The sequence below is a fragment of the Rhinatrema bivittatum genome, chromosome 5, assembly GCF_901001135.1.
Source record: "Rhinatrema bivittatum chromosome 5, aRhiBiv1.1, whole genome shotgun sequence".
Taxonomy (NCBI): Eukaryota; Metazoa; Chordata; class Amphibia; order Gymnophiona; family Rhinatrematidae; genus Rhinatrema; species Rhinatrema bivittatum.
The window spans coordinates 372,123,398-372,147,688 of NC_042619.1; the positions used below are offsets into that span (position 1 = coordinate 372,123,398).

A 24,291-nucleotide genomic window follows, 5' to 3' on the forward strand; every position below is an offset into this window, starting at 1 on the left:
GGCTCTGGTGTGATGACGTAGGCTGACCCGAGGAGCGGGGAAGCCCGAGTTGAATCTCCAAGTGGTGATGTAAGCTGCCCCGAGGAGCGGGGCTGAATACGATGGAATCTCTTGGTAGAGAAGCAAGGACTGCCCCGAGGAGTGGGGAGGTGCTGAGTACAGTTTCTGGTGTAGAACGTAGGCACTGCCCCGAGGAGCGGGAAAGCGCAGGATACAGTCACTGGTGTAGAATGTAGGCACTGTCCCGAGGAGCGGGGAAGCGCGGAGTACAGTCACTGGCATAGACACTGCCCAGAGGAGCGAGGACGCACAGGGTCGAGTCTCCAAAGCAGTAAGGTAGTTTGAGGGGCAACCCCGAGGAGCAGGGAAACCAGCAGGCATGGTCTCTGGAAGGCGCAGGGACTACCCCAAGGAGTGGGGCAGCCAGGAGATGAGGTCTCCAACTGGAGCGCGAGTATGCCCCTGAGGAGTGGGTACCCGAGCCAGAGTCCAGAGCTGCAAGTAGATCCGAAACAGGAACCACGGGTCCTAGGAGACAGTAGCAAGCACCAGTAGCGAAGGAACTCGTTGCCAAGTCAGCTAGCACAGGGCGCGGGAGGTGCTTATGAATCCAAACCTTGTGATGTCATCAGTCAGGGATGCCCCTGATCGTTTGGCCTTCAAAGGGAGGCCCGGTGGCACGTGCACGCGCCTAGGAAGGACTGGAGTCAGCGTGGGTGGCAGTGGTGTCCCGGCCGCCACGAGGAGGCTTGAGAACCCGGAGGTATGTGGCAGTAGCGGCTAGCCAGAGCCGCAAGTTGACCCGAAGAGGAAAGTAGGGCAACACATGACGTGAGTTGAATCGGTCACAGCCGTCTGCGACCGATGGTCATAACAGGTCCATTACCTGCATGATTCTGTAGAGAAATTAAAGCCGCAGATTTTCTCCTTAGGAGAACACAAATCTTGCCATCAGGTTTTCTGGACATGGAGGAGTGTCAGCGTCACCTCATCTGTTCTGTGTATGAATCCTTTAACACTGCAGCTCATTCATCGGCCATGGCCATCATGGCCCATCGCATGGCTTGGCTTAGGCTAGTGGCCTCAGGGAAGACATCCATGAGAAACTGACTGATGTTCCATGTGCTGGCCACAACTTCTTTGGGGGCAATTTCAGGATTATGGTTGCACAAAAAGAGCAACATGCAGCAATCCAATCTCTGTCAGGTGCAATGGACCTACCATAAATGATGAGATCTCACTTTTCTTATAAACAGCCTTTCTATCAGTGATGCCCTTTCTGGCCTTTCTAGAGGTACAGAGTCCCACCTACTCTGCCTACACAACAGCTCTCAGTGAGAGGGCACCAGTGAGAACAGAGACAACTGAAGCAACAACCACAGGCCCAACCAAAATCAGGACCAAGTTTTTGATGGTGCCACAGTTGCAGACCTCAGATCCTCCAGTCAGAGGCAGTATCCAGCTGTTCCTGACCAAGAATATCAAGAGGGACCACTGGGTCCTACTAATTTTGTACTGTGGCTACTATTTGTGCTTCTCCCACACCCTGTGCTTCTCTCATCTGACTTTCAGTTTAGCTTCGTTTCACATAGCTCAGCTCCACCTGGAGGTGGAATTGCTTTTTCATTAAAGGGCCATAGAGGAGGTCCTACCCCAGGAATGTTGCCAGAGGTTCTACTCCCGATACCTTCTTATTCTTATGAAGTTGGGAGGCTTGCAGCTCATCCTGGATCAGCAAAAACTGAACAGCAATCTACAGGAGAAGTTCAAGAAGAACGCTATCTTCTTCTTCATCCAGCAGAATGATTGGATGTGACACTGGACCTGAAGAATGCTTATACCCATGTCCCAATCCATCTGATTCGCTGGAAGTATCTTCACATTGTGGTGCATAAATCCCACTATTATTACAAAATCCTTCTGTTCAGTCTCTCAGCAGCATTGAGGGCCTTAATGAAGTGCCTAGTGGTAGTAGTGGCATTCCTTTGCCACCAAGGGATTTGCGTCTTTCCATATCTTGATGACTGGCTTGTGATAGGCTCATCTTGGGAGATGGTTCTTGATGTCCAGGATAGGACCATTGAACTCCATCAGTCTTTTGGATTTCTTATCAACTACCCCAAATCCAATCTCGTTCCAACTCAATGGCTCAAATTCATCAGCGCATGGATAGATTCCCTGGTGGAGAAATCATTCCTGCAAGCCTTCAATACACCACCTAAAATCCAATTTTCAATGCATATAATAATAGACCATCATACTAGGCTTCATCAGTAGAGTATAATAAAACACTTCAAAAAACATCAGTTTTATATATAATCATCGGTCTCTAAGAATATCCCATGACATTTTTTGTTTTTTCATTGCACTTAAAAGTCAATTAAATATACAATATATTGTTCAAAACAATGGTGTGACTTGTCTGATTAATTAAACTCCACGATGAATACTCTCTCCATTGAGGACTTTGTACAGATATAACTCCCAACTTCACTCAACATGAAACGCCATTTATATTCTTGCCACCATGAAACACTTGATGCAACTGCCGTAACCGACTGGATAATATTGCCCTGATGAAGAACAACAGTTCGAAACATGGGCTCGTGTCCGCGGAGTTTTGAAAAGTGTTTCATGGTGGTGATAATGTAAATGGGGTTTTAGGTGGTGTATTGAAGGCTTGTTTGGTTTCCACCTATACTAAACACATTTTGGGACTTTTCTGTTTTGGAGAAAACACTCCTGCCATCTGAAAGGGCCCTCAGTTTAAGAATGTTGGCCTCCGGGTTGTTACTGCCCTCACACATCTAGGCCCATACTTTCCTGGAGCTGATGGGACAGGTGGCTGCAGCATTTCATGTGGTCCTTCTCGCACATCTCAACATGAGGTCTCTTAAGTAGAGCCTCTACCTACAGTGGAATCAGTAGACTCAGCTCTTCTCATGGCCATTCGTCATAACCCCAGTGATGAAGTTGTCTCTATGGTGGTGGCTTAGCTTGAATGTTATGGAGACGGGATCCCCACTAAGATTTTTGCCATGTCAGGTGACTGAGCTCTGACACATCAACTGAGGGATGGGGAACACACACTAAAATGATGCACACTCAAGGCACATGAACCAAGGCTGAGTGTTGGTTCAATATCTATTTGTTGGAATTATAAACCATTTGGAATGCTCTCAGTGTGTTCTCCAGGTCTTTTCATGGAATGAAGATTCTGATTCAGACAATCAGATATCAATCAAGTGTTTTTTTTGTTTTTTTTTTTACAATTTAATTTTTTAATTTTTATTGTGAACAACTCCTTACAATACAGCAATCAGATGTTTTATATTATCAAGCATGGGGGTATAGGATCCTTGGCCCTTTGTTTGGAGGACAAGTTGATTTGGAACTGGGTGATCAACCACAGAGCCTCGTTACAAGTGACCTATCTCCTGAGAACAGTGAATATACTTGCGGTCTGCCTCAATCGGATCTTCCTACCTCATGAGTGGTCACTGAGTCAATTGATAGTGAAGAACCTTTTCAATCTCTGGGGTAGTCCCATAGTTGACTCTTTCACCACAGAGGGGAATAAAAAGGTCACAGAGTTTTGTTATATCCATCCAAGTAGCCTTCAACTTATCTTGGACTGCTTCCTATTTCCTTGGATTACACAAGTCCTCAATGCCTTTCCCCCTTTTCCATTGGTGGCAAGAATAGTGTAGAAGGTGTTTGAGGACAGAGATTATCTCACTCTCATCACTTCAATCTCTTTCGTAAGAGCTTCTTCAATAACTAATACAGAGAAGGCTTTTTGCGCTTGTGTCACTTGATACAGTGTGTCTCCGCATCACAGGTCGTATTCTACCAGAGCCCACTGTAATTCTGTTTTTTGAGTTCCTTAATGTCCTATGTGAGTAAGGGGGTAATCTTGGCTGCACAGCTGTCAAGAATGGGTGTCTGTGGGTCACAGGTCTTATCCTGCCTGAGCCCATTGTAAACCCCTTTTTCCTTGACTTTTGTTTTTTATGTGGTAATGTGGAATTAATTCCTGAATAATATAAAGTGGGTGAAACTTTCTTTATTGCAGCTAATTCAGCTGTAACTTCAGCCAGCTCTTTTTTCAAAGAAGAGAGTTATGAGCAAATAGGGCAAGTCCTAAGTTTCCAGATGATTTCCCTGAGAATAAAGGCTCCACAATAGTTACACTGGATACTGGATAGTCCTCATTTTGTTAAATTTATTTGATGGATAACACCTAAGGAACTACCAAATTACTAATTTATTTTGTTGCCAATTATGTATTTAGGCAGACTATATCAGAAAAACAAACCTAGGAGTGGGTGGGTTGGGTGGGAGGGAGTTAACAGTTAACACTTGGCCAGGGCTGTTCACTGGATACTGTATCTGCTATTGATTTTAAACAGACCCTCCCCCAGATTTGGCTAGCTAATTTAAGCTTTTCCCTGGCTCTCCCCAAGAAGTTGGACTTCTGGCTGTCTCCTTCTATTTCAAAGCAGACTGACTAGGAGTTGATTACCTCCTGCAATGCTCTAAGTACAAGATTAATGAAAACATTAACAATATTTTCAATATGTTCAAGCCTTTAAATATTTTAGAGCATCATTTCTAACAATTATCATTCCCAGAGTTCATTTCAACTGAATTTCTTCTTCATATGTCACTGATGCACTACTGCTGAATCCAAATTATTTCCAAATTATTTCCCTTCATCCTTGATCTTATAAGGAATTCTTTCCAGTGAACAGATATTTAAAATATTGTTAATGTTTCCATTAATCTTGTACTTTTTGATATAGTGTATTTTTAATTGTGTATGAATGGTGGTGGATGATTGTAATAGGTAGTTTTTAGCATATATAGATAGGATCTGATGTATGTCATGTAAAGATTTTTTGATATATGCTTATTAAACATTTAGTTGGGTTTAAATTAGTTTTCTCCTAAGGTATATATTATGTGTTGATGTAAGAGAAAATATATAGTGCCTTCATTGTGTTTGTTACCATTATTTCATCTAGGCATATAAGTGAATTTCACGACTTGGTTTGTTATTCTCCATACATTCAGTGCACCACACTCACCCTAAGTTTCTCTCAAAAATGGCCTCTGCTTTTCACATCGATCAATCTATTGTCTTGCCTATGTTCCTTCCAAGGCCTCATGCACATAGGGGGAAAAAGGCCCTTCACACACTAGACTGCAAAAGGGCTCTGGCCTACTACCTTTGGAGGAAGCGGTCTTACCATCAAGCATATGAGTACAAATTGCCAATGTACAATTTACTGCACTGTATTGGAAACTGCTATGGGCTAGTTAAGTGGACACAGCTAGCCAGTCAGTTTTCAGGTTATCCACAATAAATTTGTATAGGGTAGATTTGCATGCCTTGTCTCCATTGTATGCAAATATATCTCAAGCATACTCATTGTGGATATTCTGAAAACCTGACTGGCTAGGTATGACCTGAAGACTGGGTTGAGAACTTCTGGGCTAGCTGGCCTTCAGATCATAGATTCCATCAAGGCTCACCAAATCAGAGTGATGGCTATTTCAGTTGCCCATCTTAGGGCTGTATCCATCAAAGGCATCTGCAAAACTGAGACTTGGTCATCTGTGCATACCTTCACATTGCACTACTATCTGGACAACCTCTCCAGGGTTGACTGTAACTTTGAACAGTTTTGTGTAACCTCTTCTCCATCTAGCCCACTATCCACAGGGAGTTGGGTTGCTTGTTTAGAAAGTGCTCTACAGTGTTACCCTCAGCTTGGGTCTTCCCACATATCATGGCTAATTCAGCCCTGCTTTTCAACAGAGAAAAGCATATTTGTTTACCATAAACAGTGTTCTCTGTAGACAGCAGGCTGAATTAGCCATGCTTAATACCTGCCTGCCCACCTCCCTGGAGAGTCGACTAACTCGCAATGCTAAGCTATGAAAGACGTGAGGCTTACTAGGCAGTACTTGCACAGGAACCCCCATTAGAGAGAAAGGTCCATTCGGTGCTGTTGGATGACGTTACTCATGTGTCATGGCTAATTCATCCTGCTGGTAACTTTAAAATGAGCGTGCATGTGCCCATATATGCAATTATGTGGGTGCGAGCCCACAATCGCTGGAATTTTAAATCATACGCACAAGTACATGCATACTATTTAAAATAAGCCTAGCGTGCATATGTGTGCTCCTAATTTTTAGTGGTTACACAAGGATGCATTATTAGCATATTTTTCCTTAGGATTTGACGGCTTTTACATTTGACGGCTTTTACATGTTATTTCCTTCACGCTTTTACACGCGTGAAGGAAATAACGCGTCTGTCTTTAGGTCATTAAGACCCTTCTGGTTCTTCAGCCTGTATTCCTCCCAGTTTACCCAGATCCCTCACCCATTCAGTTTTTGGCTATAATAAATTTTACTCTAACTTACACCTGAAAAAGAGTAGAAGTAAATATGTGCAGGTAACAGCCCAACGCGTGCTGCTTTCACCGGTTTAAAATTGGGATTTATGCACGTAAACGTTGGCCCCGCATATCACTTTAAAATTTGAAATAAAAATACATGGATATATCAATTATGCACACTTATCCAGCTAAATTCTGAGTTATCCATTTAATTAGCACCTTTACTGCTACTTAGACAATTTCGGAATTATCTGGCTAAGTAGCAGCAAAGACACTACTTAGCTGGATAAGTCTGTAAAGTGCTACATGTCCATCTAAGTAGCGCTTTACAGACATTTCAGGCTAAGTCAGACGTTTCCAGATAAGTCTAAAGACGCTGGCTATTTGACATAGCTGAATAAGTTGTCTTTTAAGACTTATTCATCTAAGTAGAATTTTTTTCCAGACTTATTCGGCTATGATAAGTCTAAAAAGCGTTACTTAGATGGACAAGTAGCGCTTTTCAGACTTATCCGGCTAAGGAGAAGATTTTCTGTTACTTAACCAGATAAGTCAGAATTTATCCTGATAAATGTCACTACTTAGCTGTATAATCTGCACAGGATATAAAATACAGTAGTAAATTTGCATACGCTTATATATATGTATAAATGGGTGCGTACGCAGGTTTAAAGTTGTACTCTTTGTGAATATTGATTAGATGCAATCTTTGGGGCAGATTTTCAAAGGGGTACGCGCGTAAGATACGCGTGTACCCCCTGAAAACCTGCCCCAACCTCCCCCTGCGCGCGCCGAGCCTATGTTGAATAGGCTCGGCGGCGCGCGCAAGCCCCGGGACACGTGTAAGTCCCGGGGCTTTCCTGGGGGGGCGTGTCTGGGGCGTGTCACGACGGTGCGTCATCCGGGGGCGGGAACGCGGGCGTGGTTCCTGCCCAGGGGCATTCCGGGGGCGTGGCCGAGGCCTCCAAAACTGCTCCTGGGCCGGGGAATCGCGCGCCGGTGGCCGGGCCAGTGCACACGAGTTACGCCTGCCTTGGGCAGGCGTAACTTCTCAAACAAAGGTAGGGGGAGTTTAGATAGGGCTGGGGGGGTAGGTTAGGTAGGGGAAGGGAGGGGAAGGTGCAGGGGGGTGGAAGGAAAGTTCCCTCCAAGGCCGCTCCAATTTCGGAGTGGCCTCGGAGGGAACGGAAGCAGGCTGCGCGGCTCAGTGCATACAGGCTGCCGATTTTTCACAGCCTTGCGCGCGCACCGACCCCGGATTTTAAAAGATACGCACGGCTTCGCGCGTATCTATTAAAATCTGGCGTACTTTTGTTTGTGCCGGTCGCGCGAACAAAAGTACGCGCGGGCACAGTTTTTTAAAATCTACCCCTTTATGCACAATATAATTTTTTGATCATACAGTGTTCCTGATATAATTATATATAATGTCCATTAACATCTGTGAATTGCCTTTCAAACTCAAAGGGAACATTTTTATTTATTAAAATAGCTACTCCTCTTTGTTTTCCTGTGCAAGAAGAATAAAAACATTGTCCCACCCATTCACATTTCAATTTCTGATATTCTTGATGATCTAAATGAGTTTCCCGGATAAAGGCTGAACTCATCGTCCATTTCCTAAATGTTGTAAACATTATTTTTCCTTTTTTTTTTTTTGTAGAGTGTTAACCATCAATATTCAAGGTACAGATTTTCAGACTAGCCATAGATCAACGAAGATAAAGTTCCTAATACCAGGCATAAATCATTTCCAATAGGAGAACTCTCCCAGCCAGGATTTTCCCCAAATCTTGCATAAATTCCCATCCCGCATATTAATCATTACAGCTACTTTGTTGGATATAATGCTCCTTATCTGCTCAATCCACACAGACAAAGTCATTCACATCGATCCCATCCCCACTTATTACCCCTTCCCCTCCCTGCTCCCTCCCAGAAGCACACTATCTCCACCCAGTGTGCTTCAGAGCCCAGACTCTCCTGCCTCCTTCCTTTTACTATTCTTCCTTTCTTCCTTCCTTCCTCTAATTTTCCAAGAGCTCTAAAGGAAACGCTTTGGGCTAGTGGTAATGAGGAAAGTGTCTCAATATATTTCTTTAGATTTCACATATCACTATTGTCACACAGAATAATATTAAGAAATGGACAAAAGTAAAAGAAAATTCTTTGGATCAGTAATTGAGGCAGTTAACTTCAATCATTTGCAACAAAGGATCCATTTTAGTAGCAAATAAAAGTAAAGCATATTGTTCTCTATTGCAGGATCAAATAAAGTCACTTATTATGCAAAGGACTCTGTTCTCTCTGTGCTCAAGCTGTTACTCTCCTATCCCAGCAAAAATCTCTCATAGGTATTCAAAGTGTGTCACCAACAAAGGCTAGGATATGTTTCTAACACGAGATCAAGCTTGACAGGATCAGAAGGGCGCTCCAGCCCCAATTTAAATTAGAATCTTGATAACTTCAGAAGCAAAATTAAAAGTAATAATTAATTAAACACCATCTCTCAGTTCGGTACCAGTCTTGTTGTAAGTCTCATTCCACACTCACAAGCTGAAGTAACACATCTGCAACATGGGTTGTTATATCTGAACCATCCCGAGTATCTCACATTCAAAACATCCACATTTTAGAAATATCCCTCGTCACATGATTCTTTGTCCTCTGTTCTTATATTATTTGATCTCTTATCCCAGCAGAGATCATCAGTATATTTTCAAAATGGGTCACCAGCAAAAGGCAGGGTACACTTCCACAATGAGATCAAAGTTGCACGGGACTGGATAGCTTGATAAGTTCAAAAACCAAAAGTGAATGTAAAAATGATAAACATTGTCCTGAAGTTTGATACCAATCTTTTTGTAAAACTCAATCAAGGTATCACAGTTTGCTATTTACAATAAGGATCATATTTAGGAGGATGGCTAGTGGGTAGGTTATCTGGCTAAAGTGAGCAGGATAACCTGTCCTCTTTATTCAGCTGGATAAATGTCATGCTGAAATTACTTGCTTAAAGTCATCTGATATCAAAAACTACCAGTTTACGCTTCCAGCGCTGCTTCTAATTGAAGCAGCGCTGGATCACTAGAAGCGGGTGAGTATAGAGCTCGCTCTCAGCAGGGGGATCGTTTTTGGTATCAGGGGTTGGGATGGAGAGTCAAGAGGGGTCAGAAGGGTGTGGGGCATGGATATTTTGAACTGCAGGTGGGTGAGAAAGTACGTGGTTGGGAGGACAGATTAAAAAATTATTTTAAATGGGGAAGGGGTGAGAGGGGAGCCTGGCCTTGGGATGGTTACAGTTTTCATTAACCTTTGAGGGGTTTTGGGGAGGTGCACGGTCCAATAAGACCATATAGGAAATTGGGTGGGGGGAGATTTGGGCCACAGGCACCTTTACTTTTTTTGACAGTGCTACTTACCCAGACATCTTCTGAAGATATCCGGATAAGTAGTAAGTTATATGGCCACTCAAGACCGGATATGTCTTGGCCTGCTCTGAAACAGGTCTAAAGTAAACTAGCTAACTTGCAGGGTCATTTATCAAATCGCGTTATGGTGCGATGCAAATTTTTAATAGTGGAGGGATTGAGGAAGAGTCGGGGACAGGATTTTGGAAAAAAGTGGGCTGGCTTCACAAACGCATGATATCGCACAGTTTTAACACTGAAAATAACTACACCTTTTTCAATTGCGTTAAGTTGTGCGATATGCCCATAACGCAATTTGCGATTTTTTTGCTAATTCTCCCCTAGATTCATAAAAAATTCTTAATAACTCGCTAAGAAAAAGGGGCATGTTTAGGGAAATTTGGGAGTTACCACACCACGTGGTTACTTGCCACTTCATATCAGTATTATCACACTGCATGGTAAAGTTTCCATACAGTGCAATAAACCCTACGAGAGAGAGAGAGAGAGAGACTCTCTACAAGGCTCTTGTAGTAGTTATTTATATCTCTATAGGAGGCCCACCAAGTCGATCAAGCTAGGTTGAGAGAACACTGTACAAATCTCATCGTTGTGTGAGTTTCCTCAAAACTTCACAAGAGTGTACTGTTTTGTTTGTATGTCTCACTCTGCATGTAAAAGTGGCCCCTAACCCCCACACTACTACTTAAACTTCACCTCAAGTTACTAGGTGGGCCTCCCATAGAGATATAAATAGCTAACTAATACAAGGGCCTTGGAAGTAGGTTCTCTCTCTCTCTCTTTCTTTCTCTCTCTCTCTCCCTCTCTCTCTCTCAGTGCTAACATTGTGATAATTAGGAAATTACCATAAAATATGCCCCTTTTTCTATCGCATGCAATATTTACAGCAAATTGATAAAACTAGGCCTTTGCCAGTTATGGTTTAAAATTGGCAAAGTTAGTAGGATAACTCAACTTCTCCCCAAAATGCTGCTGGAATACTTCTTTTTTATCCAGGTAGGTTTCAGCTGCATAAGTCACCATCCGGCTAAAATCTAACCAGTTAAGGGGCTGAATGCACAAAACCTTGCCATGTAAATGGATATGTGGTCCGCAGGATCATCACATCCTGCGGACCACATCCCTTCCAAACTACTCTTGACAATCCCAGACACCATATCGCAAACGCTGGGAGACATAATCAACTGCTCTCTATCTCAAGGCTTTTACCCAGACGATCTCAAACTGGCTTCTCTCAAACCTCTCCTAAAGAAGCCAAACTTAGACCCCGCTGACCCGAACAACTTCCGCCCGATCGCTAACCTACCACTCATAGCCAAGATCATGGAAAAACTAGTTAACATTCAAATCTCTCAATACATTGAAGACAACAAACACCTCTTCCCATCCCAATATGGGTTCCGCAAAGCTTCCAGCACAGAATCCCTCCTTGTTTCGCTGACAGACTACCTAATTCTGGGCCTCGACAAAGGACAATCATTCCTACTGATTCTATTAGACCTTTCTGCAACCTTCGACACCGTCAACCACACCATCCTCATAAACCAACTCTCAGCCATTGGAATAATAGGTTCAGCGCTAGCCTGGTTCAAAACGTTCCTTAATAATAGAGGCTACAAAGTGAAAATCCAGAACAAAGAATCGCCCCGCCATGACGCGCCAGTAGGAGTCCCACAGGGATCCTCCCTATCACCCACCCTGTTCAATATTTACATACTTCCGCTGTGCCAGCTTCTAACTGATCTAAAACTTAAACACTTTGTCTATGCTGACGACATCCAGATAGTGATCCCTCTTAAAGAATCTCTCGTCAAATCTCTCGAATACTGGGAATCATGCCACTCAAAAATCAATGACATGCTCGCCAGCCTAAACCTCATTTTAAACTCCACCAAAACGGAACTCATGCTAATTTCACCAGAAAACAACAATAACTCCAGCACCCCTCCAAACATTCCTCTCTCCTCTCAAGTCAGAGACTTAGGAGCTACAATCGATAACAAGATGAATCTGAAAGCATTTGTTAGCCGCACTACAAAGGACTGTTTCCACAAACTCCAAGTGCTAAAAAGGATAAAACCACTTTTCCATTTTCATGACTTTAGAACAATACTACAAGCAATAATCTTTGCAAAGTTAGATTACTGCAACGCGATCCTACTAGGACTCCCATCCTCATACACTAAACCTCTGCAGATGGTCCAAAACGCGGCGGCAAGAATACTCATGAATACCAGAAGAAGAGACCACATCTCACCCATCTTAAAAGATCTCCATTGGCTCCCTATTCACTTCAGAATCATTTACAAATCCATTACCATCATATATAAATCCATCCACCACCTTACGTCACTTGACCTTCAATACCCGCTCAGCCCACACAACTCCCTTAGACCAACCAGAGAAGCCTACAGAGGATCCCTCCAGATACCCAATACGAAATTCACGCGGCACATAACCTCAAGAGAACGGGCTTTCTCGACAGCCGGACCATCACTCTGGAACTCCATCCCCACGAACCTTCGCCAGGAGCCTTGCCTGCCAACCTTCCGAAAAAGATTGAAAACTTGGCTATTCAAACAAGCCTTCCATGACCACACCTGAATCACAACCTATACACTCAAAGAATGTACCCACTTCGGTTTTGTAAATAATTATTAATTTATGATGTTAACCTTCTTCTGCTTTTTTCTCTCTTGTCCCAGTTCCATTACCCCTGTTTCATTGTAACTGCAACTCCTCTGCACTAGATTCAGTTATTGTATTTATTTTTTGCTCACCTTGTTCGAATGTAAACCGGCATGATGTGATTTTATCATGAATGCCGGTATATAAAAAAACCTAAATAAATAAATAAATAAGAGTAAAATGTCAAAATTGCTTCCATAGAGCAAAATAGGAGTTGAAACAGTGCTCTGGCCTAGATTATGCCAGACTGGAGAAGGAGTGAGGGCTGTCAGAGGTAATAAAAAGCATGTATGTATGCATTTAAGTGAATAGATTTGTGAGCGTGTTTGTGGAAGGAATGGATGGTAATGAATGATGATGTCTAGGTCTTGTGCTCCAAATAACTCTTTTTAGGCCATTACAAATACGTATTTTTTTGTTGCTGAATATATTCTGAAATATCTTCTTTTATAATAGTTGCTTTGTTGGATTTTCTGATTTTCACCTCTCAAAGGCCATCATGATTTGTACTAGCCTACAGCAAACTGAAATAGTTTGATGTTTCTGAATGCTATGGGTCATATCAGGAAACCTCTGGTTGGCTTAGATGTTCACACACTGATATTTCCAGGTGCTTGTCTGTGCCAGAAGAGGTCATTCTCTTTGCTGATAACATCATTATGGGCTTCTGGGAAAAAGCTCAGGAAAACTACCCACACAATGCTGCCAATAAGCCCTTGACATATATCATCACAGGCTGAAGGTCTAAGCCAATTACGATAAGCATCCTGGAATGATTTAGCTTCTGGGAAAAAAAAAAAGTAAATCTGCTATTATTTCCAACATAAACAATTATTACTGTTCTAATTTCAACATAATAGCTATCTTAAATAAGAAATTAAATATAAACACAATTGTCTTACACTTTTAATTTATACATCCTGTCCTTTGTGAAACAAATTTGTATACAGGTCATTTGCATTCTGATAATGAATGATTACTTGCTAATGAAAGAGAAAACTCTCATAGGAAACACTAACTTTCATTATAAATTGAGTCAGATCCAGAGTAGCTTGCTGGCAGAGATTAGCAGCGGGAAGTGCTGCAGGTGATTAGCTCAGCTCATAACAACCCTCAGTTTTCTTGCTACATGAAAGACCTAATGTGCTCAGGCACTCTTAAGGATAAAACTGAGCCAGGCAGCAGGACATTGACATAAAGAATGTCAATAGGGGCTGTTACTTTAACATTGATAATCAATTAACTCACTGTTTCAGAAAAAGCAGTTAATCAAACAGGGTCTAAGATGTTAATGGTTGCTCTTACTTTCTGCTCACAGTAAACACAGTGCATTGAACCCTTTTGCTCCTTGCAATTCAGCTGGAGATAAAACAAAAAGAAAACAGATTTTAGCTTTGACCCATCTGATATTGGTTGCTCTGCTCAGATGGGAAGTAAGAGCTGCAGTCTGAAGTCAAAGGGACAGATGAAAAACAGTGCGCTCAGACGAGCGCACTGTTTAACCCACGGTTTGACGTGCGTTTTGGAGGCTCGTCCACAGCCCCTTATTCTATAAGGGGATTAGCGTGTCCCAACGCAAGTCCAATGTGCCATGAAACTAATAGCACTCATCACATGCAAATGCATGTTGATGAGGCTATTAGTTATTCACCCCAGATGAAAAGAAAATGTGCTTCAGACCCGCACATTTTTACGCTCAGAAATTAATGCCTGCCCAGAGCAGGCATTAATTTCTGAGCACCCCAAAAAGTTGTACAGAAAAGCAAAAAATCCTGCTTTTCTATACATCCTCTGACTTAATATTGTGCCGATATTAAGCCAAAAGAACCAAAAGTTTAAAAAGTTAAAAAAAAAAAAATTAAAAAAAAAAAAAACTGCTGGTGGTCAAGTTAGGGAAATGGACGCTCAGTTAACGAGCGTCTGTTTTCCTAACCTGTGGCTGTGCACCGGTTAGGAAAACGGATGCTCGAAAAATTGAGAGTCTGCTTTCCTAATCTGCGGGCAGCTGACTTCTCCTGGGCGCCCACTGCCAAGGAGGCACTAGGGGCGCACAATTGACCCTAGCGCCTCCTTGGCAGCGTTATCCCTAATTTAAATATTGCATGGCGCCCCCAGAGAGGTGCCTGGGCGCACGTTAGGAAAGCGGGTGCTGAACATTGAGCGCCCGCTTTTGGCGCACTTTTTTTTTTGCATCGGCCCCAAAGAGTTTTCAATAAAGCATCTGACCTTCCTACGTAATTTCTGCCACAATTAATTACATTGTTAACAATTCTGTATTCTACTATGTCGCATTCCCTTACGTGAAGTAATTGTTTTACAAAGTCCTAACTTACCGGGTTATTCATCAAACTGCGATATTCCGCTATCGAGGCAGTACAATGCAAATTAGGGGAAGGGGAGAAGTGAGGGCGGGGTTTGGGTGGACTTATGTCCCGGCAGTGCTGCGGGCGATAATATTTTCTACATTATCGCCGGCAGCACCATGGGAAATAACTACACCTTTTCCCGTGGCGCTGTGGGTGCGAAAGTGTGCAGCATGGCCGCAACCACAGCGGGCGAACAGCGTACCGCTGCAATGCAGCTGTCTGCACAATTTCTCCCCCCTGCCCCTTTTTTTTCTTTGCGCAGCTCATCATTCTGCATAATAATAAATATAATTATAAATATAGCAGAATGATGAATCTGGGCCTTAATTTTCACCTGCCTGTATTGTTCTGATATGCTTTACAATAAAGACTAAAGTTATATTTCTATGTTATTTTACATTTTTTAGAATTAACTTCCTCTTCATTTAGGATGGATAGGAGGCAAAACGATTCAGCCTGTCAGGCTTTGTAACTTGAACTCACTCAAATCAGTATGCACCCGGTGTGGATACAGTGTATTTAAGCAAGGAGAAGGCTTCCATTAAAGAAGCCAAGATCTCCCAAAATGATCATTGTTGCATGATGTTCCTATCAGCAGCAAGACGGGGGCATGCTGGCATATTTTGAAAATACTATTAGTGATTTCACTTGAACAGACATCTAAAAGATGAGTTTATGAGGACCATTTCTTTTCTCAAGTTCCTGTGCATTGGCCTGCTTTGAAGTGTCTGAAAGGCACTTAGTCAAGGTGGTGAGCACAGTATAGATAAATAGATCCCAAAATGCCAAGCTTCATTAGGAAGCTTTTTGTTTTATTTTTACCACTCAACATAGAGTGCTCAGATTGACTTCCTTTAACCATTCAACACGTTTTAACATTTTAACATTTAACATTTTAACATTTTAACATTCAACACATGGCCAACATAGCTCTTATTCTGGCTATATTGCATGAATGCAGATATGTACAAAGCACCAATTGGAAATAAGAAACATTTTGAAAACATTAAAAATCTAAAAGTTGCCACCAACACTGGGCCTAATATTCAACACTGGCTGTATAAGTAATTTAGCTGGATTTGACTAATCATGCAAAGTTACAGATGTATATTCAGCGGCTCGGCTATGCCGCTGAATGGGGTAGATTTTAAGAGGCGCGCGAACAGCCTACTTTTGCTTGCGCATCAGACTCAAGCAAAAGTACGCTGGATTTTAGTAGATACGCGCGGAGCCGCGCGTATCCACTAAAATCCTGGATCGGCGCGCGCAAGGCTATCGATTTTGTATAGCCTGCGCGCGCCGAGCCGCGCTGCCTCCCCCCGTTCCCTCCAAGGCCGCTCCGAAATCGGAGCGGCCTCGGAGGGAACTTTCCTTTGCCCTCCCCTCACCTTACCCTCCCTTCCCCTACCTAACCCACCCACCCGGCCCTGTCTACACCCCCCCCTTACCGTTGTCGGGGGATTTACGCCTCCCGGAGGGAGACGTAAATCCCCGCGCGCCAGCGGGCCTGCTGCGCGCCGGGCCGCAACCTGGGGGCGGGTACGGAGGGCGCGGCCACGCCCCCGGGCCGTAGCCACGCCCGTACCCGCCCCCAAAACGCGGCCGACACGCCCCCGAAACGCCGCGTCGACCGGGCCCGCCCCCCGACACGCCCCCGACACGCCCCCCTCCGAAAACCCCGGGACGTACGCGAGTCCCGGGGTCTGCGCGCGCCGGTAGGCCTATGTAAAATAGGCTTACCGGCGCGCAGGGCCCTGCTCGCCTAAATCCGCCCGGTTTTGGGCGGATTTAGGCGAGCAGGGCTCTGAAAATCTACCCCAATATACGCGTATATGTACTAGGGATGTGAATCGTTTTTTGACAATTTAAAATATCGTCCGATATATTTTAAATCGTCAAAAATCATTAGAGGCGATATACAATAGGAATTCCCCCGATTTATCATAAAAAATCGTAAATCGGGGGAAGGGGGAGGGGAAGGGGGAGGGGGAGGGCGGGAAAACCGACACACTAAAACAACCCTAAAACCCACCCAGACCCTTTAAAATAAATCCCCCACCTTCCCGAACCCCCCCAAAATTTCTTAAATTACCTGGGGTCCAGTGGGGGTTCCTGGTGTGATCTTCCACTCTCAGGCCACGGGTGCGTTAATAGAAATGGCGCCAGCGCTACCTTTGCCCTGTCATATGACAGGGCAAAGGTAGCGCCGGCGTCATTTTGGTTCCTGTCCCCCGACGTCACGAGCGCAGGAGATCGCTCCCGGACTCCCGCTGGACCCCCAGGGACTTTTGGCAAGTTTTGTGGGAGTCAGGAGGCCGGCGCCATTTTGCAATACAAATGGCGCCGGCCGTATTGCCGTATTGCAAAATGGCGCCGGCCATATGGCCGGCGCCATTTTGCAATACGGCAATACGATTCGAGTGCAGGAGGTCGCTCCCGGACTCCAGCGGGAGTCCGGGAGCGATCTCCTGCGCTCGTGACGTCGGAGGTTGCTCCCGGACCCCCGCTGGACTTTTGGCAAGTCTTGTGGGGGTCTGGAGGCCCCCCCAAGCTGGCCAAAAGTCCCTGGGGGTCCAGCGGGAGTCCGGGAGCGATCTCCTGCCCTCGTGACGTCGGGGGACAGGAACCAAAATGGCGCCGGCGCTACTTTTGCCCTGTCATGTGACAGGGCAAAGGTAGCGCCGGCGCCATTTCTATTAACGCACCCGTGGCCTGAGAGTGGAAGATCACACCAGGAACCCCCACTGGACCCCAGGTAATTTAAGACATTTTGGGGGGGTTCGGGAGGGTGGGGGATTTATTTTAAAGGGTCGGGGTGGGTTTTAGGGTTGTTTTAGTGTGCCGGTTTTCCCGCCCTCCCCCGATTTACGATTTACACGATTTTAAAAAAAACAAAACCGCGACGATCCGATTCCCTCCCCCCCCAGCCAAAATCGATCGTTAAGACGATCGATCACACGATTCACATCTCTAATATGTACTCACTTTGCTGGATATGTCTTCCTGGCTAAGTTTAGATCTGCTCTAGGGGGCGTCTAAACTTGGACATATTACTTATACTCTCTGTTGCCTCAGGTAAAAAATTAGATTGTAAGCCCTGTGGGGATAGGGAAATTCCTACAGTCCCTGAATGTAATCTGCTTTGATGTACACTGAAAAGTGGAATATAAAAAAATCTAAATAAATAAATAAATAAAATAAAAACACGTATATGCCTAACACCGAATATTGGTAGTTAGGAGTATACATTATACATCTAACTTGATCTGCCCCGATCTGCCCAGTACACGTCCACTTTTTTGTGTGTACAATTTATTAAGGGACTTGTACGATTAAGCGGTGGCTGCTGAACATATGTACATATTCAGCAGTTGCTACTTAGCCACATAAGTCTCGCTTATTCGGCTAAATCACGCTGAACACATTTTGAATATTGGACTCACTGAGTTTTGGCAGTTTAATGCACATTCTAAAATGGTATACATGGTCACATTGCTCCCGGTTCAAAAACTGACTCAAGCCTTGGTTTTCAAAGTATTCAGGAAAGTTTTCATTATACAAAATTCCAAAACTAGAAAACCAATACCATTGATCTGCTCCTTAGAACCTGGATCCAGGTGGCCACTCTCACTCTAGATACTTTGACTTTTTGTCAGTTGGATTGGAATATTTTTTTAAATCTCCCCATTATCTCCATTTTAACTATATTGTTCAGGATTTGTATTGTACTTTCTTTGTGAATTTCTTTAACTTTTATTATGTTCTAAGAAGTGTAGATTCCATTGACTGGAATCATACCACCACTCCTGACCTGAGATCAACTGGAGACAATATGCATCTAGCCCTCCTATGCAGTTATAGTCCCTTTGGTACAATTGCTGAGCCATGAAGAACAGGATCTAAAGAACTGGCAGAGCCCTACAGCCTCATAGATCATCTTCACATAGAGGCAAGTTCCTTTGTGAGTACTGAGATGCAACCATGCATCTTTGATTACCGTCATCACCACTCCTCAAGCTCCTGCAATGCCCAATTGCATCAAGGCAAAGCGACACTGAGTAGATAACTCAGCTCTTTATTTATTTTATTTATTTTTAATTTTTACGTTCCTGTATGACATACAAATCACATCGGTTTACATTGAAACTGAGAACAAAGAATTCGCACGGAGGCAGTACATGGAACAGGGCATACAAGAAACTGGGATATGGGAAACTATAACTGAAACTGAAACTATTCTAACTATGTTATGAATTGGTCCAGAAAACAACAGTTAACTACATAAAGGAATATGAACAATAATAAATGGGGAGTAAATAAAAATACAGCTTGTGTAAGTAACCATCAGTGAACTACAGAACTGAATAGAATACAATAGGGTGCAGTGTGACCCAGAAACAACCTTAATTAGCTCAGAAAATGAGATTAAATGAGAAAACTTTTGACATCCCTTAATAAAACTGGTTAACATACAAAGGATATAAATACCAAGTTTAGAGAGGGACCCGAACCTGGAGATCCGGACCTACAAAGAGGGTGGGTGAACTTGTCGGGATGGGAACAAGATATATGCAACACTTTGAGAAGGGATCTTGTCAGGAAGGGAACAAGATATATGCAACACTTTGAGAAGGGATCTTGTCAGGAAGGGTACAAGATATATGAAACACTTTGAGAAGGGTACAAGATATATGCAACACTTTGAGAAGGGACCTTTATGGAAATGTCTGTGGTTTCATACTGCAGCCTGTCCCCTTTTCCATATTAGTGATATGCCTAGCTTCCCTCACTGCTTTCCTGATGGCAACAGTGTTTCACAAGCTCAGCATGCACTCCTAGGTACTAATAGAACCTCCTTTTCTCTCCAGAACTTAGAACTCAGAGAAAGCTCAAATAGTGCCCTTCTTACACACACAAAGCATTCAGAAGAAATGCAGAGCAAATCTCTGACAAATCTCTGACATGCGCTTATTACTTTCGTATTTATACTGTGTGTTATTGCATTACTTTTACCTTTATTTATTTTAGTTTATTTTCAAAACTATCATACCCATCGTTATTTATCACGATAATATAATATTGATATCAAAAGTTTTTCCTTATCTTGTAACTATCTCTATACCATGTTCAAGTTGTACGTTGTTTTATAGTTATATGTAAAGCCCGTTGTCTTATAGTTATAGTTATATGTAAAGCCCCTTATCTTGTAACTATCTCTATACCATGTTCAAATTGTACATTGTTTTATAGTTATATGTAAAGCCCGTTGTCTTATAGTTATAGTTATATGTAAAGCCCCTTCCTTTTGGGCATCTCACTGTTTTATTTAAACCGGAGTGATTTGTATCTGATACAAGAACCTCGGTATATAAAAATTAAAAATAAATAAATAAAATAAATGCTCAGTCTTCAAGATCAGCAACACTGAACCCGGTGCGCAGCAATACGTTGGATTGGAAAATTAATTTGTTGTCTCCTTGTTGTCTCCTTGACAATATGTCCATCCTACCCATGTCTGCTGACTGCTGCCGTACACTTGGTATCCATTCCTAACTGTACACCTGTTGCTCTCCTATTGATTTCTATGAGTCCATTGACTATAATGGCTTAAAGAAATCATTCTATTCAAAATGAATGAAATAAACAGGTTTTGTTTAATTTGAGTGACCCTCTCAATTTGTTTTAGGGTCCCTAGAAAGAAATTAATTAGCCCCTATTTGTTTCATTTTTCAATTTTGTTTGAAACTAATGCATATGCCTAAAAAATTATAGCAAAACTGGAAAAGGTATAGAGGAGGATGACAAAAATGATAAACCAAATGGAACAGCTCCCCTATGAGGGAAGGCTAAAGAGGTTAGGGATCTTCAGCTTGAAGAATATATGGCTGAGGAATATATGATAGAGGTTTATGAAAATCATAAGTGGAGTAGAATTATATGCAAATCAGTTTACTGTTTACTCTTGCAAATATATAATAAGATTAGGGAACAGTCCATGAAGTTTCTAAGCAGCACATTTAAAACAAATCAGAGAAAATATTTTTTCACTCAGCACACAATTAAGCTCTGGAATTCATTGCCAGAGGATTTGGTAAAGACATTTAGGCTAGCTGGGTTTAAAAATAGTTTGAACAAGTTCTTGGAAAAAAACTCCATAAATTGTTATTAATCAGGTAGATATAGGGAAAGTCACTTCTCACCCCTGAATGTTAGTAGCATGGAATCTAGCTACTATATGGGATCCCACCAGTGGGCTTGATGGACCCTTGATCTGATCCAGTATGGCAGTTCTTATGTTCTTAGGTTTCAATTTCTCTCTGATGTCCCATACAGATTGCCAATCAACTTCAGAAGCCAGAATTGGAGAGAGTGAGTGAGAATGCAGAGCTTAGTTCTGCAGTTGAAAATAATAGGTGGTTAACTGGATGAATGTTTATTTATTTGTATATTTTGTATTCCACAATTCTATATACTGTACGGATTACAACAGAATATGCATAAAAATTACATCAAGCTATAAATTAATATCCAATAACAAACTATATAAAACAATAAAATGATATCAAATAAAATACATTAAAACACAAACGAAAGATCCACTATGATGCTTAGATCTTTTCCCTGGAAGGTAGCTCCTAATATGGAACCTAACATCCTGTAACTACAGCAAGGGTTATTTTTCCCTATATGCAACACCTTGCACTTGTCCACATTAAATTTCACGTGCCATTTGGATGCCCAATCTTCCAGTCTTGCAAGGTCCTCCTGTAATGTATCACAATCCACTTGTGATTTAACTACTCTGAATAATTTTGTATCATCCGCAAATTTGATAACCTCACTCGTATTATTCCTTTCCAGATCATTTATATATATATATATATATATATATATATATATATATATATTGAAAAGCACCAGTCCAAGTACAGATCCCTGAGGCACTCCACTATTTAGCCTTTTCCACTGAGAAAGTTTGACCATTAATCCCACTCTCTGTTTCCAGTCTTTTAACCAGTTTGTAATCCACGAAAGGACATCGCCTCCTATCCCATGACTTTTTAGTTTTCTTAGAAGCCTCTCATGAGGGACTTTGTCAAAAGCCTTCTGAAAATCCAAACACACTACATCTACCTGTTCACCTTTATCCACATGTTTATTAACCCCTTCAAAAAAATGAAGCAGATTTGTTAGGCAAGACTTCCCTTGGGTAAATCCATGTTGACTGTGTTCCATTAAACCATGTCTTTCTATATGCTCTACGATTTTGATTTTTAGAATAGTTTCCACTATTTTTCCTGGCACTGAAGTCAGGCGCACTGGTCTATAGTTACTCGGATCGTCCCTGGAGCCCTTTTTAAATATTGGGGTGACATTAACCACCCTCCAGTCTTCAGGTACAATGGATGATTTTAATGATAGATTACAAATTTTAACTAATAGTTCAGAAATTTCATTTTTTAGTTCCTTCAGTACCCTAGGATGCATACCATCCAATCCTGTTGATTTGCTACTTTTTAGTTTGTCAATCTGGCCTACAGTATCTTCCAGGTTCACAGTGATTTGGTTCAGTTCGTCTGACTCATCACCCTTGAAAACCATTTCCGAAACTGGTATCTCCCCAACATCCTCATTAGTAAACACGGAAGCAAAGAATTCATTTAGTCTTTCTGCAATGGCCCTATCTTCTCTAAGAGCCCATTTAACCCCTCGGGCATCTAATGGTCCAACTGACTCCCTCACAGGTTTCTTGCTTCAGATATATTTAAAAAAAATTTAATATGTGTTTTTGCCTCTATGGCCAACTTCATTTCAAATTCTTTCTTCGCCTGTCTTATCAATGTTTTACTCTTAACTTGACAATGCTTATGTTTTATCCTATTTTCTGTTCCAATTTTTGAAGGATGTTTTTTTGGATAAAATAACCTCTTTCACCTCACCTTTTAACCATGATGGTAATCGTTTTGCCTTCTTTCTACCTTTCTTAATGCGTGGAATACATCTGGACTGCGCCTCTAGGATTGTATTTTTAAACAATGTCCATGCCTGTTGAACACTTTTAACCTTTGAAGCTGCACCTTTCAGTTTTTTCTAACTATTTTCCTCATTTTATCAAAGTTTTCCTTTTGAAAGTCTTGTGTTAGAGCTGTAGATTTACTTATTGTCCCCTTCCAGTTATTAGTTTAAATTTGATCATGTTATGATCACTATAGACAAGTGGCCCCACCACCATTACCTCTCTCACCAAATCCTGCATTCCACTAAGAATTAAATCTAAACTAGCTCCCTCTCATGTTGGTTCCTGAACCAATTGCTCCATGAAGCAGTCATTTATTACATCCAGGAACATTATGTCTCTAGCAAGTTCTGATGTTACATTTTCTTAGTCAATATTGGGGTAATTGAAATCTCCCATTATTATTGCACTGCCAAATTGGTTAGCGTCCCCGATTTCTCTTAGCATTTCATCATCTGTCTGATCATTTTGTCCAGGTGGATGGTAGTATACTCCTACCACTATACTCTTACCCAACACACATGGGATTTCTACCCATATAAATTCTACTGAGCATTTAGTCTCTTGTATGATCTTTATCCTGTTGGACTCTATATCCTCCCGGATATAAAGTGCCACACCCCCACCAAGTTCATCCTCCTTATCATTGTGATATAATTTGTTCCCTGATATAGCACTGTCCCATTGGTTATCCTCATTCCACCAAGTCTCTGTTATGCCAATTATGTCAATCTCATCATTTACTGCTATACACTCTAACTCTCCCTTCTTACTTCTTAGACTTCTGGCATTGGCATACAGACATTTCAGTGTGTTTTTTGTTTGTATTAACAACCTGCTTTTCAGTTGTTAGGGCTAATTTGGAAATCATTAGCTTCGGTGAATTTTTACATATAGGACATGGACCTTTGCTTTTAATGGAACCTCTCTGTGGGTTGCCTTAACTCTCCTGTTTCATTAGTATCCTTCAAGGATACATTTCACCGAACCATGCACTGCTGAGTTACTGTCGGCTTTCCCCCTTGTTCTAGTTTAAAAGCTGCTCTATCTCCTTTTTGAAAGTTAGTGCCAGCAGCTTGGTTCCACTCTGGTTAAGGTGGAGTCCATCCCTTCCCCAAAGGTTTCCCCAGTTCCTTACAAAACTGAATCCCTCTTCCTTGCACCATCGTCTCATCCATGCATTTAAACTCTGGAGCTCTGTCTACCTCTGGGGACCTGCACCTGGAACAGGAAGCATTTCAGAGAATGCCACCCTGGAGGTTCTGGATTTCAGCTTTCTACCTAAAATTCTAAATTTGGCTTCCAGAACCTCTCTCTCACATTTTCCTATGTCATTGATGCCCACATCTCCCACGACAGCCGGCTCCTCCCCAGCA

The 24,291-nt window shown here is 42.3% G+C and overlaps 1 protein-coding gene across 1 annotated transcript in view; it reads right to left on the reverse strand.

Moving 5' to 3' along the window:
• The window catches only part of AFF3 (AF4/FMR2 family member 3), an 862,899-nt gene that overhangs the window by 462,414 nt on the left and 376,194 nt on the right, over positions 1-24,291 (reverse strand). The window contains exons 11-12 of the mRNA XM_029603314.1: positions 13,838-13,891; positions 1,688-1,753 (exon numbers count right to left, since the gene is read on the reverse strand). Coding sequence (XP_029459174.1) covers positions 1,688-1,753; positions 13,838-13,891 — 120 coding nt within the window. The remainder of the gene's footprint in view (positions 1-1,687; positions 1,754-13,837; positions 13,892-24,291) is intronic.